Raw genomic sequence first — 20,716 nt, 5'->3', positions numbered from 1 at the left:
GTCATGGAGAGGTGATGTGCTTTCAGTGGAGCTACTTCAATCAGGAGCAACATATTGTACGTAGGACTCTCCTTACAGCTCACCTCCACCTTTATAAAATCACTTTGGCCCAGCTGGCTGCCACAACACATAAGACATGTGTCTACCTGTGTGTTACCTTTCACATCAATGTTTTTATTTCTTGAGCTTTTCTTTTTTTTTCATCTCTTGTACCAACAACCAACCCACCTCTCACTTTGAGCTTCTCTGCCCACCTTCTAAAGGTATCCGCTTTGCAAGATTGTGCTTTTTTGACCCAGTGGGTGACATTTAATCTTCAGGGGGAACAGTATTCTCATAACTTCTCTCAGCCCAAGAATAAGGAATAAACCAGGTATAGGGCATTTTTTTAAAGAGAAGATTTTGTTTCACTGTAGTTATTCTTGCCAAATAATAAAACACAATGATTCACAGTTTCAGGTGATTATATGACAATGAACACATAATTTCTCCCAAAGATCCTTCTAAATCTTCATTAATGGACCTTTAATTTAGGACTCTTGAGTTGTCACTGGATGTTTATACAGATGTAAAATAAAGTGTGTCCAGATGTATATGTTACCTCAGAGCTGTCTCCTGTGCTGTGGCTCTCTCCTCTGGAGCTGCCCGTGCTGGTGTCCCTGGCTCGGGGCGGCTTCCAGGTCCTCTCCTGGGTGGAGCGGTTGTAGTAGAAGTGCCTGCCGTTCTGGTCCTTGTAGGTCTCCCAGTCGCCCAGTGCGTGGGTGGGGGAGCCGGAGGGATAAGGAGGCAGGTTGGACTGGGTGATCTTCAGTTCCTGGAGGTTGGTGTAAACCGGCGACTCAGGGCGGCCCTGGCCTGATGAAGATACCGTCTGATTGGGGGAAGGAAGAGAGAGAGGAAGAGCTGTGAGCCAACTGTGGTGGTTTTAAGTCTGTTATATAATCAGGGAGAAGTTCCTTAACAGCAACTGATGATGCCACGATGTAAGAAATTCACAGCTGTCAGAGTGTTAATCAACAGCTACGCCTGTAAACGGGCGGATACTTTCATCTAAAACACGTTAAAACGCCCTCTGAGCTCACATCAAACACCTCACCCCCACACTTTTAATGCCATGTTCCCACTGAGCTCAACGTGGAGTCAATCACTTAGTCTTTGCCGTGTTTGTGCTCAACATTGAGTGGCATTTGAGCATAAAGGAAATGGCTGAAATGTCAAACAACTGTAGATCAGGCTGAAATGGTAATTGTTGGCAATAAATGAGCAGAGAAAATTGAATGAACTCAGAAGAGGAGGAGGACAGGGGAAGGAAGTGCTGCTGTTATATAACTGAGAGTGGCTTATGTCAGGTAGAAATAAGGAAGTAAAACTGTCGATCAACACGCATCCTGAACATTGGGTGGACAGTTTGTCCAGGCTGATCCTCACAGCTGCAAAAAAACTGTGAAAATCTGTCTTACTATCTTCACTACTACCATCTTTAACTACGGAAGTCTTTAAATGACACACTCCACATCTTATTTTGGAACAAATATCTCCATGTTCATCCTTAAACCTGGACTTTCCAGAGCGGATTTTGAATCAGAAGGAGCTGCAGATAATAAAGACTGATACCAGCTGACCTGTGAAGACAATGAGGAAAATTATGAATTACATCTGTTTCTAATTTCAACATGTGGCAAACCAAGTCTTACGGCAAAGCAGAACCTCTGACATGTTACTAATACACTGCAGTAATGTTGTGTAATGTTTAACAGGTTGGAAAACCTGATGAACCACAAACCAAATGTTTTGATGCTGTTAAAATGGGAGAGTCTTAATACATGTAACTGTCACTTTGACAGGTGACCGAACATGATTTAAGATATGATGTATTAACAAAGAGAAAATAAACTGGTGGATGTGGGTACGAATTTCAAAACTATTGACAAAGTGAATAAAAACGTTAGATCCTGTATCCAGTCGAACTACAACAATACAACAGCCCGCTGCCTCTAATGACAGAGCATCCTTCTTCAAAACCCCTGACGCACGACTGATCCAGTCAATGGGCTGCTGCTCGTCATGATTATTTCATGCTGGCATTACAAAGACGCTGCCTGGCTGCAGAGCGACAGGGCAAAGACAAAGTCATAAATAATGCCAGTGCCCGGAGGCTTCCTAACACTGGCTCTGTGATGTTTTTATTGCACGGGGATCAATAGGGATGAAATATGCAGGAGCCGAGCAAACAGCTGGAGGTACCCAGGAGAATCGAATATTCAGTGGACTAGAAGGAGCCTGAGAACAGTGCTGGTCAATACAGTATCACAGCCACATGAAATAAAGGTGGAGAGTGTATTGTAGATACTACATAATTTAAGGTAGTTTTGTCTACCTGTTTTTAAAGATTTTAGAAGACCAAGTCACTTGTTGGAAATCTCAGACAGAACAGGGAAACTCACTTTGCAAGATCTACCGCTGAGCCATGAAGTAAAGCACAAGACTTCCAAAATAAAAGACTGCTTGTACCAGAAATGCTCTGTAGTCCAGGAGTTACGCTATGCTCAAGAATTGAAAATGTATAAAACATTACCTCTGGTGGTGAGCAACTCATAAACACATCATCCTCTTCGTGCAATGAGATCGCCCGAAGAAAACTTCTCCTCCAACGGGTCATTGCCATTGTCCCCGTTTAATGTTTGGAGTTTGAAATACTGCGTGCAGTGGTCGGTGGCGACACCGTTTTGTGGTCTTCCTGTATAACACTGAGTCAACATGTGATTTAGAGCATGGATCTGTCAAAGGGGAAGTCCTGCTAGTCAATCGACCGTTAAAAACCCAGGCAGTTAGGATCCCACTTCAGTGTCAGCCACTAAACCACATTTTCCTCCCAAAGCTGTGCTAAAATTAAAGGTCACTAAGGTGGTAGGACGGTAAAACTTTACCACAAAAATGTTGAAGAGGTGGGTTTTTTTTCCAGAGGTCTCACTTAAAGCTTCACAGGACATTTTTTACCTGATTGCATGTGTGCCCAAGTCTACAGCAAACCAGTGCAGGACACAAGAAGGTCTGTCATTAGTATTTAGCTCCGCATGAAGGTATTTCACTTCAGGAGAAGTTGAAGATAAAAACAGAAAGATGGTTTAAGAAGAGAGCTGGGTATCGCCACTGATTTAAGTCACAGGGTCCAGATTTGATTCAATTCAATTCAGTACCTTTTCAGTTTGGGATATTTCAGTTACATTACCAATTTTGCTTGGATATGAAGGAAATTCTGAGAGTTATAAATGCTGTAAATTGTACAAGGAACCCTCAAACCTGGTGCATTACTAAAAATATTCATATTAATGTTTACATTAAAGGGATTGCAATGTACTGACATGGATTATATTGATATCATGTTAATAATACATATATAATTATATTGCTAAAATAAGTAAAACTTCACCTCCTAAATAAATTTGTTTTTTTCCTGAAAAAAACAACCATCCGTTAGGTATACATTTCTGAGTTTGGCGCTTTAGGGGTGTTAATTTCAAACCCTGATCCACAGGAAAAGGCATACAGGTCCATTGAAAGGTCGATCTCAGGACTGTATGAATCGGTATCAGATCTTAGGGACTTTTCAAGAAATTTCAAGAAGTAGCGTCATTGTCAGACTGTTTTTTATAAGCCACAAGGTTGTGAAACCCTCTCAGTACAAGACTCAAATAAAGCCTGAGAGTAAAACCGACAACAAGTGCAGTGAGGTCTTCCAATGACAGCAGCAATAGGGGCCATGTCGCATAACAGCACTCATTATGTAACTAAAGGCTGCACCGTCGGGTTGGCTCATTAAAAATGCAGGCGGTGTCTCCTGACTCCATTATAGCAGCGGTATATTCCTGAGCAGCTGGTGCTGGACATCTGGCGCGAACAGGCTGACCACCTAATCAATACTGTGCTCCAGAACCACTGAACCGCGGTGGGACATTTAAAAGTTGACCTCTTACATCCAGGGAGCTGCTCTCTTTCAAAGTGCACTGTGCTTCAGTGGAGGTTGCCAGGTGTACAAGTGTTATCATGTACTAAAGAGATGTGGCAGGAGGTACTTTGGGCATCCATGATTGTAAAAGTAAAAGTCTTGATTGCTTTTTCTGCATATTTTAAGTTATGTGGTGGGCAGTTGGATGGACATGAAACTCTGTTGAATGAATCATCATTTCAGAGACGGGGAAGTTAGAAACATTAGAAGGATTTAGAAAAAAGTTCAAGAGATAAGTCCACTGAGATTTTCAAGGAGAAAAAAACAGTTCAGCTCACTATTTCTGGTATTTTTTTGAGCAGATGAGTCAATTAATCCCAACACAAACCCTGGCTGTACGATTGAAAGGTGGCCATGAGTTGGTCTGATTGATTAAAATACTGATAAATAAGTCTCAACCTCATCCACAACACTAGTCTGCAGTAAGAAGCCTGGGGGCACACTGCACTGCAGCAGCCAATCAACACTTCTGATTGCAGCTCAGCATACTCCTAATTTCCCATTCCAGGCCGGAGCAGAAGTTAATAGGCAGAGAATAGAAAGGGACGCAGAGCGACGCTGCCGGTCGCAGATAGGAGACCTGCAGAGTCTTATCTGTACTGCCTGCAGCTCCGCAGTGGAATAATAATCAACCGGTCCAGTGTTCTTCAGCCACAGATAAACCACATCAGAGCCAGAGAGAAAAAGAGATGGAGAGAAATGGGAGAAAACGCAGGACTCTGCTTCAGGCGCTGAAAGCATCAGAGCTAATATTAGACGGAAATGGCTGCAGCTGCTTTGGCATCACATCGTTTATATTTAGATTCCTCTGGTGTGAGATTCTGAACTCTGTGTGTTCTTTTTATGCAAAGTTGTCCCGAATCACATAAACTTGGGGGTCACTTTAAAACTACAGGGTTGTTTTTTTAAAAGCGGAAGCCAGGTGATGCTGACCGGGTCCTTTCAGTGTTTGTCTCAGTTGTGGTTTCAGTGGTTCTTTCGGTGGTTTTCGGTTATTTGGTTTCATTTTCTTGTCTTAAGATAGCTTGTTTTGTCTGATCAGTAAAACACAAATAGACACTCAAATCGTAATGACTTGAGACAAGAAAAAACAGCAGATCTCTTTACCTTAGAACAGCAAATGTTTCGTAGTTTTGACTGATGTATCAACCAATAATTTCAGCACTTCTCTGAAAAGAGTTAATGAACGTATGCTAACGACTACAAGCTGACTGTGACAAAGTAGGAAACCACACTGTGAAAATGAACCAGTACTGCTTTACAAAACCTTACTGAAGTAAAACTATAAGTATTATCTGCAAAAAAGGTTCCTTGTTAGTGTTTTCCTATTTACTGCTGTTTAAGGTTGAGCTCATTTTAACTACTTTATATACTGTTGGATAGTTTAATCTAAAGCATTACATCATATTCTATAAGATCGTATGTTTATAGCGTGGCTCACCTGTGAGAACCACATACATTTCTTCTCATGGTGTCAGAAAAACAGCCTGTTTCAGCTTTGTGATAATGCATTTCCCAACTAGTCCAAGAGACTTTGAAAATAATTATTATTTATTCAGGTTAAGAAGAAGGAACAATTCATCCTTCACTTTATCACAGTTTATGACAACATGCAATCTTAAAAACTAAAGTTGCGTATTTATTTCACAGTTGACACTGTCTAGTCTTCAGCTGAGACCAAACTAATTAAATCTCTCCAAATCCAAACCGACTGAAATTGGACTACAGCTCATCTTTTTGCTTTTGTCAGAGAGGTCACCGCTGACCAGAGGTGCAGACATCAGCGTCCTTTAGGTGGCAGCAACAAAGTTTGTAAAGTTTTAAAAGGGATGGATCAGTGATGGAGGAGGAGGAGGAGGAGGTGGAGCTCCACATGTTCACCTCCCCGTTTCTGTGTGACACAGATGAACCTGCTCTGCTGCATACCACAGGGAGCTAGGCCATGCGAACACAAAACACACACGCTTGTAAACATACACACACTGTAGAGTACTTTGATGCCAAAGTGCGTGGGTGGGTGAGGCTAAAATACAAACGTGCAAATTCGCACATGTACGAACATGCTCACAAACAAACAAAGAGAACTTCTTACTCTTCCTACTTCCTCGTCCATTCAGGTCTTAGTTTCACTGGGTCAATGTAACACAGCAGACCATCACAGTCACACAGTGTGTCTTACTGAGGAGCTGCCCAATGACACATGTTGCACAACATCAGTAGGAAATGTTTTGCAATATTGTCCCCTTTGGCAACAGCTATTAGCATGGTGGAAAACAAGAAACACCTGTATTTACCACAAGAACAAGAAAGGAAGCCCAATAGTTAATTCATGTTTGTGGAAAGTGAATTTGAGTTCGAGTTCCTTTTGTCTGAGTTGATTTAAAGTAGGAGAATTTAGTAACTGGTATAATAGTGCTAGGTGCGACACTGATTGCTGGATGTGGGACAAATGTCAAGCGAAACCAGCCAGGGGGTGTGACAGAGCCTGATCGAAACAGGAAGAAAGGAGGTTGTGGTAGAGAGGAATTGTGCACGGTGCATGGAAAATGTCCAGGTTGTCTTTCCGGTTAAGATTACATCACAATGAACATGAAACACTCATAAGGTTTTCCAATTTTCTGGCTGTACGACTGCAATTTTAATATGTTACAGACACGTATTCTGCATGTTCAACCTAAATCTATCTGTATCATTTTGTACATTTTCTTAGGGGGTAGCACTGAATACATAACAGAGAGGGAACAAGAAGTGAGAGCACAGAGGAAAATAAAGGTTAAGCTGAAGGACAAAACATAATCATGATTAAATGGCTTAGGTTATCCTCAAGAGACCTTGAAAGAACTCAAGCTTGGAAAACACATGTCCATTACAGCCTGATGTCTCTGTCTGTCTGCTCTGATGTAATCTCACCAAATCTGACTAAAATGAACAACAGGGAAGAAAGGCAAACCGCGGACAAACACGCTGCAAGTCAACACAAAACGGCCTTGAAGCACCGGCACCACCCAGGGCAATTACACAACTCTAGAGCAATTACAGTCAACAGGAGAGAAAGGCAGACAATGCAATGCAGGGAGAACACAGTGAATAGCCTGAGGCGAGTTTGATCTCTAAGTGGCCTCATGATGCTCAGGGCTGGAGTCATGAAGCATTCAGGCTACACTGGACAAAGTAGATACATCCATACTAAAATAAGGAATAAGAAAACAATAATGAACCATCAACTGAGCTTAACACACATTACTTACACCGACTAACAACAAAACGAATATAAAACGAGAATTTGATTTTAAATTGTGAAAGGAAAGAAGTATTTTGAATAAATGTATAAAACATGAACAATCCACTAGTGTTGGATACGATTGATTTAGCACAACATCTTGGGCTGGATGGCCTGGATGTTGGCCCATGTTGAAGAGGGAAAGTTACCAATTTCAGAGCTCTCAGTGACGGCTTTTACTACCAAATGCAGCAAGCGAGGAAAAAAGAAAGAAGCGAAGAGATGTTTTTGCTGCTCAAAGTCCATATTGTCAGAAGCACTTTCCCTGCATGGTTGACACTGAACACATGTATGTATTTTACACAGACGGACAACTAGGTGTCAGTTCGATCAGGTTTTGCCTTTTTGTGTTATTTTGTGACATATGCCATACGATCTGTCTGAAGTTCATTTTGGAAAAGGAGAAATATACGGTTCTTTGTTCTATGTGGGATATGATGAAGGTCTACACAGTTAGAGATCAGAGAGAAGTGATGTACAGTGCCCTCTTTTACATGATCCCGCCTGAGTGCAGCATCCCTGAGGTCTGTCAGAGAAGGCAGGTCCACAGAGGAACCCTGATCTTGTTCTCAATCTAACTCTGATCTACTCGTGTGTCGACACGAGCGAGCTGCAAATGGGTCAAATGTAAGAAACAGCAGGAGGGAGAGAAAGTTACAGAGAAAGGAAAGAGGCAGAGAAGCTGCTGCAAGATGATCTGATCCGGTTATTGTCTCATATTCCTGACATATTGTCAGAAAACCCTCTGAATTCCACACAGTCGGACGAAATTACATTGCACTGTGGCAAAAGGTGAGCCAGGTTCAACTCTTTTGCTCGACAATTCTGCGTTTTTTTTGCCAGTGGTAGTCTGATTGCTTCAAATAATGGAACAAACTGAGACAAAATAAGTATTTCTTGTCCACTTTCACAGCGTATCCTACAGCGTGTGATTCTCCGTATACAGTCGACTGTGGGTTGCGTGACTAAATGCACATAAGTACACAAGCACAGAGTACAGAGTGCACCACAGCGACACAGAAAGTGACAAGTGATTAAAGTTGGCACTGCCCAAATGTAGGAGGAAATGAACTTTTACAGATGTGTGTGTATGTGTGTTTTAGATTGCAGAGTGTATGACCATATGCTTGTGTGTCTGGAGCAGCAGCTGTCTGGATGCTGCTCTGCCCTCTCCACAGGGAACGAGGGCTACTCACTTCAGGCTGGGACATGATGCCTGAACCCTTTCTGAATGGAGGGGAAAATCTAATTTTATAGCAAAAAGATATTTTTAACCACAGAGATTCAAAACAAGTGAGCAGGAACAGGTTCAGTGCTGCTCAGTGACACATTTTCCCTCTCTTGTCTAGAGGCTTTTCCCATAGTGATACACGCTTTTTCAATAAAACTCTAAAAATGGCTGTGTAACACTGTCAGAGTTGAATAGGTGATCACTGCAGGGGTGATGCTTTTCTGCAGCGATGAACCAGCCTGAGGGGACACAGAGCAGGGAGAGGCAGCTGAATGATTAATGATCTAATTCCATCTACCTGACTGGTCACAGCTAATGACGCTAATTCTCCCGCGTGGTGGTTGGCTGGAGGCTGGAGGGGTCCACTAAGGACAGTTGGCATGTGTATGATTATACGGTATATGGCTGAACGACATGGTGAAAAATATATGTGTCATATTGTGATTATTTTTACAGATATGACTGAGGTATGATTCATGATTAGTGGGAATGATCATTGAGGCATCACAATTTTCAGTTTCACTGCAAAAATATTAAAATTATGAAGATGTGACATTTGTTCAGGTCTGTACCAAACAAACTTTTTCTTACATCCAGTCCAGTGCTTCATTACAATGCGGTTTTGCCTCATACAGTATATACATATGCTTGTGTGTGTGTGTGTGTGTGTGTGTGTTTGTGTGTGTAGGTGATTATGTAAGAGGGTAGCAGGGGGACTGGTTCGGTCACTGCCCAGGACACATAATGCAATGGGATGTGACTGAGGAAGATGTACGCTGTGTGTAGCCCTCCAATCTAATTAAGGCTCTGTGGAGGATAAACATTGAGCTGTTGCTAGGTAAAAAATGCATCTTTCAAATGTCATTTTTTTAAGGGACAAGGCAAAGAAAAGCTCTCAGGTGCCCGAAATGAAAGAAAGCGATCCTTCAGTACAAGTTAAAACAACAGATTGAATCCAAATGAGAACGATAAGTTTTTCATTTTCACAATGCAACAGCCTCAGTTGAGATTTGCTTATCTTAGAAATAAAAGGCCGACCACATCACAACAGGCTTTCAGACGGTATCTAAATCGCCACTGATGGATGTTTACATCTTGTCGCCTGTTGTGGCAAACCAGCTCTGTTGGGCCAACACAGCTGAGGAGGATTAAGATATGAAGCGGCGATATGGAGACTTCCCATATCGGCCCTGCTGCTCGGTTAATGCCAGGCTCAGTCACAACATCCTCCAGGAGACCTGTGAACCGGTTGTCTGTTTATCCTGTGCAACACCATGCTTATTAAATGAAGTGCTGTATGAAAGTCCTGAGCAGAAACACCCAATTTAATTTAAACTACCTATTAATCTGTGGATGGTTTGGCTCAGCACACAAGTTTGTTTATAGCAGAGCTCTGTTTCACATTCATGAAGTTACAATCTCTCAGATCTGAGGGTGAGACAGTTTTCTACTCATCACAGCAGCTGGTTGTTCAATGCCTTGCTCAAGAGTAATGTGAGCGGTTTCAGGCGGAGCAATTTCTATTTACTTAACACCCAGATTCATCCCGGCTGGTCTGGGGATTTAAACCCACTAATGTACAGCTGCTTGTCGGTGGCTGAGCGAGCTGACCTAAAAAACCAAAAGAGCTGGAGAAACTGTAAAACAGTGTAACATATCTCCTGTTCTGATTAATGAATTGTTGGGGGTTTGTTGTGTTGTCAATACTGGAATTTCTAATGTCGATACAAGACCTGAAAAAATATCGATATTTGATACGACAAGGACAAATTTACAAGGGCATAAAATTTCTGATTTTTATACAAATATAAATATATAACAAGCGTGTGTACTGTGTGTTAAGCACAACAGCATCTAAGTTACTTCTAACCACACTGAGAAGAGCAGGGGGAGATGGGCCTATGTCAGATATTCAGCGGTACGTGTGCCAACTTGCTGTCGGTGTGGAGGGAGAGGGAGAAAGCACAGCTGGCAAACTATAAAAGTTGCCTGACGGGGACTGAGTGTAATACATATGTATATATAACTTTCAGCAAGTGGCATACCATCCCCTCTGCTAATATTTGCCTTCTTGGGAAAACATGCACTTTTCTCTATGAACTTTTGAATGTATTTCTGCCAGGATGTATTTTCGTGGTCAAAGTGACAAATATAAAAATGTCTCAGACTAAGCAAGCGAAGGGGGTGAGAGAGTTTACACAGGCAAAATCATGTTTTACTCCTCACAGTCCGCAGCGGTGAATGTCAACAGAGCAGCCCATAAGGCATACCAAACATTTCCAACTGAGTAGGAAAAGGGAAAATGTGGGTAAGAGGACAGTGAGAGCAAACACCTGCACCCTGATGCACCTGTCCACTCCACTTCTTTTATCTCAGCCTTTTACTCTTTTCTGCACCAGTACAACCAGCCGCTGGCCTCTCAAGCTATAAGGATCAACCTATGAGTTACATGTTGAGTTGTGTCTCTGTGCGTTACGAGTCTGAAGCCATTTAAATAACCTAATATGCTGAGTGAGTGTAGCCTGTTAAAGTCTACACATCCGAGGCGACAACAGGCTTTTAAAAGCAAAAAGTACTTAAATCATTGTCAGACACCGTTTGACTTTTGTGTGCCTAATTTGATGCACCAGACCTCTGATCTCATTTGAAAGTGGTGAGGCAGATGGCTGCATATCTGTGTGTGTGTCTGTGTGTGTGTGTGTGTGTGCAAGAGAGAGAGTGTTGTAATCCCTCCGTGGCAGACAGGGCACAATCAGTTCATCTCCCATTCAGCAGCACATGAGAGAACACAAGCGGGACACAGCCTGGTTTCCACTGCAGTATCCTCCAATCAAACACTGACGTCTAAAACAAGGACCATAACATTTCTGATTCCCAGAGTTCAACACAGCACACTGTATACCTCAACAAAAATACAATAAATTAGTCAGGCAGTCATTTAGCTGTGGCTAGAAAGATACTTCAGGATTAGTTACTTGATGTGATGCAGTCTTAAGTTGCTTTCAGGTCATTCAACTAACTCAGTATGTTCATTTCCATCTGCCTGTTTTTATGCACATTTTCAATTGGCAAAGAAGTCAATATTTTACATAAAAGTTTTTATGCTTTGCTGAGGTGGAAAAAGGTGGAGTATCGATCAAAACAAAAATGCAATGGACACTCGACACTGAAGAGACAAAACATCACATCTGTTTGGAGCGACGGGAAAACGGTCACCTACCTAAAATCAATACAAAAAAACAAACATAATAAAATAAAGTCATATATTACTCCAGCTTTTTCTGCCTTGGTTTAAAAGGTGTCTGCTTGAAGAATTAATCCCCCTTGGCGTAGTCCATCTTGATGCATCATCTCCCAATATTCGCCTAACAGGAATGGAAACAAATTTTCCAAAGGTTTGGTTAAAACTTGCTGTTATTCCTGTTCGACACAGTGACTTTTTGATTCTACAACTGAGGGACATCAAAGTCACTCATTTTAAATTTCTTTAAAGATTATGATTATTATTCTGTCTTGAAAGCTTTAATGTTTCCTCTCTACAAATGTCCATCAACAGCATCCTTACTGAATTCATCAACCTGCACACTGACCTAAAACTTGAGGATTCAACCAGCTGAATCAGATCAAAGACCTTAAAAAATATAATTAAAATCTACTTTTGGAAACCACCAACCACAGCTTTGAGGAGCTAAACACAGTAGTTCATCCTGCCAGATCACATTACAACAGACACAGCGTCACTGTTGAGCAGCCTGACCCAGCTGGGCCCACTGAATGGGTTAAGACCAAAACTCAGCAGGCAGGAACACAACTGAGTATTATTTCTTCAAACACAGACACAGGTCCTTTAAGGGCCATCGGTCCAAATGTACTTGACGTCCATTCATGGACATGAATGAGGCCACAGGCCCATTAACCCAGCAAACAGGGACACAACACAAGCATGATGCTCTGAGCTCAGCAGAGTGTAATTGACGAAGATAAAAGGAGGCTCTGTGGGGAGCAGAAATGATCCAGGCACACTTAATTCATTCAAAGCTACATGCTCGCCTTCAGTGTTGCCAGTGGCTGAAATACAGTCTGTCTAGACATGTCTCTAAAAACAGCTGTGTGTGCCTCTTTCATTTAAATGCTCGTCTCAGTGCTGTTTCTGGGACTTTTATTTGGGCAATATACAGCTTCCATAATGTGAGCTGAAATATTACTAACTAACTGATAAATCCAGTTTGTCAGATTGCTGCGAGTACACAGCCTCTGTACATGGGGCGCACACTCTACCAATTGAGATACCAGGACGGCCAATTTCCTGATGTTTTAAAGACCAAACGATCAATCGATAAACAAAGAAAGCAATCAGCATCATAATTGGTAATGAAAATAATCGTTAGTTGCAGCCGTACATGGGAATGTCCAATCACACTTGAGACTTCCTGGAACTGGAGGTCCACAGACCCTCAGCGATGACCACAAACACCATCCCAACATCAGTCTCACAGCTTTAGTTTTACAGCCCACAACAGTTTCTTCCCACCTCAGCCCTCATGAAGAGCCACTTTCTTTGCCTTCAAACTGCAATAACACTATAAGGTCAAACATGTGGGTGACAAGTCAAATGGCGGCCGGGCTGAAGACAGAGGCAGGCAGAGGGTACATCACAAACAACCTACACACGGTCTGATGACTCGGTGTCGCCACTTAAAGTTCCCTTTTAAAGTGACAACAATTGTGTACAACTGACAAACATGGGGTGAAGGAAATACTGAACCAAATGCAAACATTTCAATACTTGAGGACTGAATGCGCAAAGAGGAAGTGATAGAGATGTAAGATGAAACACACAAAGTTGTGAAGTTCGACATTCAAAGCCCTGACATCATGAACCAGAATCTGGAGAAAATATTAATAAGGCCAGATTATGGAAACACTTAACGTCATGCATTCTAAGACACATACGTAACAGAGGACCTCATACATGAGTGGGCACTGGAAAAGAGTGAGTCATGCCTGAGATGTGACACAAGTGGCCTTTTGACACACAAAACAAATCATGAGATGAATGCGTTACTGAAGAGGGAGAATTGTTTTACAATAGCACTAACCCTGATGGCATTTTAACATTTCAATTCTTTCAGACATAAGCTAGCACATAACAAATGTCCACTGAAACATAGTTAAAACAATCATTCGTTTATCTTCAGGCCACAAAATTCAGCACCAAATTAGACCGCTTTAACAGCCATCCACATTTTCTGAATAGAATGGCAGCATTAGTACTAATTAAATATAGCTGCAGCCGTATATAAAATCAACATCATCTTTATTTGGTTGGTGTTAATTTCCCCATCTGGGAGCCCAAAAACAGCCCTGTAATTACACATACAATGGTTAGATAGGAAGTTGACTTGTTGACTGTTGCACTTCAGAGAAAATTGACAAAAAACTGCCTGTTTTTAAGAGGTCAGTGCAGCGCTGGCCTAATTGGGTTAACTAGGCTACTGGCTTGACATTTATATAGGACATTCTTACTGATGGACCCAGTTGTATTTTAAGCTAACTGTGCTTTATTTAGAGATCTAACAGTCAGATACTACCACTGCATTTGATTACATTGAGAAGCAGTACTAACTGTTGATGTGCCATTAATGTAAAAACAGGCTTTCAGCTGACGGGGTGAACAATTTTCTGTGGTGTTAAAACTTCCTGGTAAACTGCTTTTTCCAGTAAAACTCTTCAGTCATGATCTCATGCCACACCAGAAGCTGTAATTAAAAAGTCCAACCAATTAAGTCATCTTAAATGTGTCAACAATCACATGTTTCTGGCAGTACCATCAAATTTTCTGCTGCTACAGTAATATTCAGTTTACATTTAACATTGATCCCTCACATTTAAGAAGTAATAATGTTGTTTGCATGACATTTTTCAGATCATCTGCAACCCTGTCCTGGCCTCAAAATTTCCAACCTCCCATGCCGATCAAGCAGCCATAGGGCTTGCCTGGACAAGTCCGGTCCACTGAATTCTCACTTTGAAACCAACAGGATTCAAAAGATCTGCTGCCAACGCTCTGGTGCCAAACACCACAGGACACAAGCAGAGGTCCTGTGTCCATGCCTCGACGGGTTAGACTTGTTCCAGCATGTTCCACGGATGCTCGATCGAATCTGGATCTGGGGAATTTGGAGGCCAGGTCGACACATTGAGCTCTTTGTCACGTCCCTCAGGCCATTCCTGGGGACTGCGGTTGCCACGAGGGGTTTACTTGTTCTTCATTGTAACACAATGATCAAGGTTATTCACTTCATGCATTAGTGTTTTTAATGCTGTGGGTGATTAGTGTACATACAAGTCATTTTTTTAAGCAAAAATGACCAAAATGTAATGGTTTCAGCTTTTGTAATGATCAACATGCTGCTTAAAAGACGTAAACTTGCATTCTGGAGATTTTTTTTAGGGCCATTTTTCAGTCATTTCCGATATTTTGTAGACGAGAATTCGAAATATAGAATGAAAAGTGAAGCCAGGATGATTTTTAACAGACAACTAAACCCCAGGAGAACACCACACACCTTCAGGTCCACAACGCCACTTAAACACACCCATTAAACGGCGAGTGAAGAGGCCAGTAATTGCAATGCAGGAAAGCAGAGCAGCAGAATGCAACGAGAAAATGACACAGCAATTAGAAAAAGCTCAGAGTGTAATTAAGCTTGACAATGTGCCAAAATATTCCCTCTTAAGTCCTTTCAGAAGGTCAACAGGAGGGCAAAGTAATTGGCGGTGAATAACGAGGAAATAAAATAGCGCTCGAGTCGATTGGTGCAGAGATACATCAACGAACCCAATGCATCAACCTGATTTAAGTGTGCAGAGGAAAAACTACACATAATGAAAAGTTTCCCTGTTGTTTTCTGTGGTGCTGAGGTAAATCTGTATCTCTCTCAGTCCATGTAGGTTAGCCTGCTGTGTGTCCTGACAGAGATTCATTGATCATCACGCATCCCAGTTAGAGCTGCGTCTAGAAAACAGGCCAGCACGACCACATTTTCTCTTAAAGGGAAAACCACAACACAAAGACTATTTTGCAACAGAAAGTGTTTTTTCTGTTAGTGTTGTTTGGTAATAATTCATTAATGCCTACACCACAAGTGCTGCTGCTGAATTGTGTTCATTGTATACCGTTTTCCCTGACTAATGAAGGTGTGGTGCTGTAAAACATTTGCTACTGAGATGGTAGAAATGTTATTTCTAAAATGTCTTCTTTCTCCTCATCTCCTTTCTTGTGCATTTTTTCGAGCTCACTTCACACTCTTTTTGTTCACCAGGGAATCGTGTATGAACCTGTCTCTGCACACCTTAAAGAATGTGGTGAGGAGGAAGAGAGAGAGAGCAAAAAAATACATGTGCTCAAATACTTTTCACCTCCTCCAGCTACAGAGAAGAGGCCACGTGTCCCAGTTTCCTTACAGCCGCATGCCTCAACAGCACACCTCTTTATGGAGGAGGAGGAGGACAGTAAAAGGGCAGGTATGAGGAAGACAGAGGCAGGAGGAGAGATCCCCCTCTGGCTAAGGATGATCCTTCATTCAGCATGTAGCATGTCAGAACTTCTTTTAAAGAGGACTTTATGGGCTCGGGTTAAGAGAAACTGTACGAGGAATAAGGAGGAATAGTACTTAAATCCCTATAATTATAAGGAAACAAGGCACATTTAAGGAGCTGTATTATTAAGAAAATCCCTTCTTATTCTAAATGTATGAGTGTGAAAGATTTTGCAGCATCGTTCTCTGAACATGGTCTCTAAACTTACTACTTTATGTGGTAGGAATCGCTTTTGCCTTTTATCATTGTTGTGTTGTTCACAAACGCTGTAAGAAGTTATGAGCTTCTCAATAGCAAAGAGTAAAATAACAACAGAAAGAGCTTTCACACACTCAACGACTCCTCTCTGAGTGGGCTGAAAACTCATTTATAACTATCCTATCAGTCCTATCATCTATTGCAAACAAAAACTGCAGAAAATCCATGGACCTTTGTCAATAATTAGTATTCAGAGACTACAAAGCAAGGATCGTGACTGTAGGATCATTTGCAGGATAAAACTAGGAGGAGCACCTCATCCTAGCTCAGGGCTCCACACTAACAATGGTTGCACTGGTGCGCCTAACTTTTTCATTTAGATGCACCAACACATAACTTAGGTGCACCCAATAATACATTTTAATTTAATTTCTTAACAGATGACATAAATGCTTGTAAAAAGGAATAAAGTTTCAAATACCAACATAAGATGGAGCAATGGTACTGAGACGCTATCGTTGCAGAATACTGTATATCTGAAGCAGGGTCAAAGTAGTTAAAGGCAATTCTCGCCACTCGCCAGCCATCTTGGCAATGACCCCAGGCAGATATTTCAGGCTAACAAGATCAGGCGCCTGTCGAATGGGGAAGGAGCCATAACTTCCCAAAACAGAATAAAAATTACCAACTTAAAAAAAAACACTTAAGATTTTGAGTGACTTTGCCCCAAATTAAGGTTTAAAATGCTTTGTTTCCACAGGTTACACTTCTACTATGAACGCACAAGGTTTCACAACACTAACTTCTTTTATGGCTCAATCCACAGAGCCGTGACATGACACACAGGGTGCCAAATTACCTCTTTAGTCCAGTGAACAAAAGGCTAGTGAATGTACAATTTCACTATTGTTTTTTGTTGACTGGTGGGTGAAGCAAATCTACCAGCAACCTGCACATTTTACCAGCATTTGGCTGGTGGATGGTGCTAACTTTGGGCCCTGGAGATGCAATCAGCTCATCCACCACAGCACTTGAACAAACGCAAGAGTTCAATATCTCATTTGAATGTTTTTTATTGTGCAATAGCGTGGTATCCTCCTCTTCCATGCTCATTCAAAGTCCATCTGCACCCGCTCATTCCTGCCACCAAATTGTTTGAAACGGTTGAGAAATTTTAACTGTACGCTTGCCTCGGTGCAAGAACATGATTTGCATATATGTTTCCTTGGCTGTTATAAAGCAGGCGATTTGCTTTTTGAGGGAATGGGGCAGGATATCTGTCATATAACCGCCATCTTTTATGTCTCTGCCAGCCTCTTCAGCCAACCTACCCTGGATAAATACAAGTAAAACTGCCAGGAGAGTTGCACAAATTGAAAAAAGGGGGGGAAAAACTGCATTACACAGGCGTTGTCAGCTGCTGCAGCTTGTCTTGAAAATGATTCCTGGCAGCTTCCACTCAGGGGATGAAGCAACGTGGGGAGATGAGCCTGAGATAGAAACTGCTGGCTGTGATTACTTCGATGACCATGCAAATCCTGCAAGGTCGTTCTGATAGGCATGCAGGGAGGCAGAGAGGTGGAGGCAAAACTCTGCTACAAATGTGCCATAGTGGCAAATCAAAAAAGGAGCTCTGAGAGAACAGACAACAACATCAGACAGCCATTTCCCCCAGACATGTTCCAACCTGAACCGAAAACAGAGAATTTGCCCATGAAGCAGTCAGGAACACTCAGTTGTAGGTGATACTGAGTTTTTGTAAGAAGCGTCGGGAAAAAATCTGAACTACCACCGTCTACGAACCAATCCATAAGTGTTCTCTGTGACAGAAACCACATATGTTATTATCTGCAGAGCTACAGTAGATATGAAAGGTTGAAGTCTTAATTCATCACATCATGTGGATCATTGTTGTCTTGTTGGCTCCACAACAAAGAGAGACAACGTGTAAGAACAATCTGATAAGTGCTTGTTTTCTCCACGGACGATACAAGGCTGAATGGAAACAACCACATGACATCAAACAGTCTCAGCTTCCTGTTTTCCTGATTTTGATTATTTGGTCTATACAAGCAGCCAAGCTCAGAAACAATAATCGTTTGAAGATCTCATTGATTAATCTAATAATCTAGCTGGGTGGTTCACTGGTGAATTTTGGTTTTAGCATGATGTCTGAGGGAAAGAGATTGCTCAGTTTATTACTTCCATCTTATTTTTGTAGTTTTGGCTGTCCTCTCCTTTTATGAAAACATTTTACTCACTACATTAACTGCTAAGCTGTGGTTGACATTGCGACAACAACTTCCAATGGGGCCAGAACAGATCTTATATTAGTCACATTTTCAAAACTACTTTATTTGGAGCTTCAAGTGAAAGTTCAGGTACCAGGAATGTCTATAATAATCTCACTCACTCAACAGGAAATCTGTGCACACAACAGTAAGTAGGGTTGATCCAGGAAGTTGGTGGGAAAACTATAATGGATGTTTTCAACAAACACGACTGTTGATCATTTTGCTCTTTGTTCCCTGCCAAATAAATCTACGGGGGTTTGCTCTAAACCTACAAGACCGTCTGATTGCTCAAGTATCTTGGTCAGTTATTCTCTAAGGTGTGGCTAATCATTGGCCATGACGACACAGATGTCAATAAATTCAGATCTGACGAGAATGTTTTAAGGCTTCAGCCACCGCTTTATATATTTTACTCTGTGTGCCTAGGTCTTACCTGGCTGCAAGACATATTTCCCCTTGGGGACAATAAAGTTGCAGTTGAAGTTAGAGTGACCTTTAGTGGGGAAAATGAAATCAAATGTTGGGGTCAGGATGAACCATGTTCTTTTGTGGCCTTTCGTGACACATTTTATCTCCACAGACGCTGATAAAACACAAAGCCAGAGCGGCAGAAGTTCACATATTGTTAACATTTAGTGGCTCAGTCTCGACACTTCACTGATCCGTTCACTCAGCAAGAAGCAGGGATTTGAATCACAATCAGCGCTTTGCACTCTAAAAAATTACAAATTACCAGAATACAAAGAGCAGAAGAGAAATTGCCAGATAACAAGCATTTTGTGATTAGACTTTGTATTCAACCAGGCGTACAAAAATCCAACTGTCCTTAGAAAAAGAATGCTATTCAGAATACCAGCCTTTCACCGGGCTTGAACCTGTATTTCTGGTCTTGAATGCAAATGAACAAAAGTCTGCATCATGTCTTCGGCTTCTCAGACAGCAAACCTGAACAAAAACCTGCTCATGTCAAACCAGTTCAACGAGGCAAAGGGGGCTCCCTGGATTTTTCTCTGGGATTAAAGTGCATTTTACGGATAACTACAGCAAACACCAAATCACACAGATAATGCAGAATGGTGTATTACATCTGTTTCTAACACTTATTGAAAATTATCAGTAGGTAGAAGGAAGAGGAAGAGGAGCAGGAAGAGGAACAGGCAGGCCAGTCTCCTCGAATAATCTACTAATCTAAGCTGAACTGGAATTACCTCAGGGGCACTGTCCAAACAGGAAGTTAAGGAGCTTTTATCCTGCAGGAGAGGAGCTGACATTAAACCTATAGGAGAGCTGACAGTGTGCGGCTAATTTCCCAGCATGACTCTGCAGCTCCGTCTACTCGGGCCGTAATCTTCGCCCGTCTTTGTTTTATCAGAGCAATTAAATCACAGTGGTTCAGACGGTGTATGTGGGAGCTAGTTTCTACTACACATGGAGAGCAGGCAGGCAATCACAGCTGCAGAGCTACCTAATGACGGCTTGACAAACAAACACAAAAGCTGCAGAGCTAGGTTCGAACTTGTAGCCATGCAACTATTACGCCACACTGAAAGCTAGCATTATGCTGAGGAGTCAACATCTCAGCTTTGAATACTAGCCGACACATGTCTTGGGTATTTTATGATTAAACTCCAAATAAGGAGGCCTTGAGCTATGAAGAAACATTCGGGCTCAGACGAAACTGTTGAGTATGTTCAGATGTTCAGACGGGTAGTGAGGTTATGATGAACTGGTTTAAGAAACAGCTGTGTCATTTCGCTTTAGTTAACCATTCAGTGCAGTGACTGTCAACTCTAGACGGACTCGTGTTTTAAAGCCGATTATTTCTGTATGTTTTAAAACATGTCTAGAGAGGTTCCTTTAAAGTAAGCTCAGTCTGTTTACAGTCACACCCAATGATCAGCGAGGACAGAAGGTTGAGATTTAGTGGAGATTGTTATCCAAACAGCCTTGACAGCCAGACTAGTCACCAAAAGCTTAAATGTGCCTTGAGCGCATTCCTCTCATGGTAGAGACTCCCTATTTTTCTCTATGATCAATCAATATCGAAGGAGAGAAGATTAACTTTTAGTCTGCTGATGTTTACATCAGTCCTGACCTGGCACCAT

The 20,716-nt window shown here is 41.8% G+C and overlaps 1 protein-coding gene across 7 annotated transcripts in view; it reads right to left on the bottom strand.

Annotated features, from left to right (window-relative positions):
- LOC141016247 (rho GTPase-activating protein 12-like) overlaps positions 1-20,716 on the bottom strand; it is a 57,337-nt gene that overhangs the window by 14,302 nt on the left and 22,319 nt on the right. For all 7 annotated transcript variants that reach the window (XM_073490498.1, XM_073490500.1, XM_073490501.1 and 4 more), the window contains exon 3: positions 602-871. In XM_073490498.1, coding sequence (XP_073346599.1) covers positions 602-871 — 270 coding nt within the window. The remainder of the gene's footprint in view (positions 1-601; positions 872-20,716) is intronic.

This window comes from Pagrus major, chromosome 21 (assembly GCF_040436345.1).
Source record: "Pagrus major chromosome 21, Pma_NU_1.0".
NCBI lineage: Eukaryota > Metazoa > Chordata > Actinopteri > Spariformes > Sparidae > Pagrus > Pagrus major.
The sequence above is the reverse complement of the archived record's forward strand: the minus strand, read 5'-3'. Positions and strand labels throughout refer to the sequence as shown.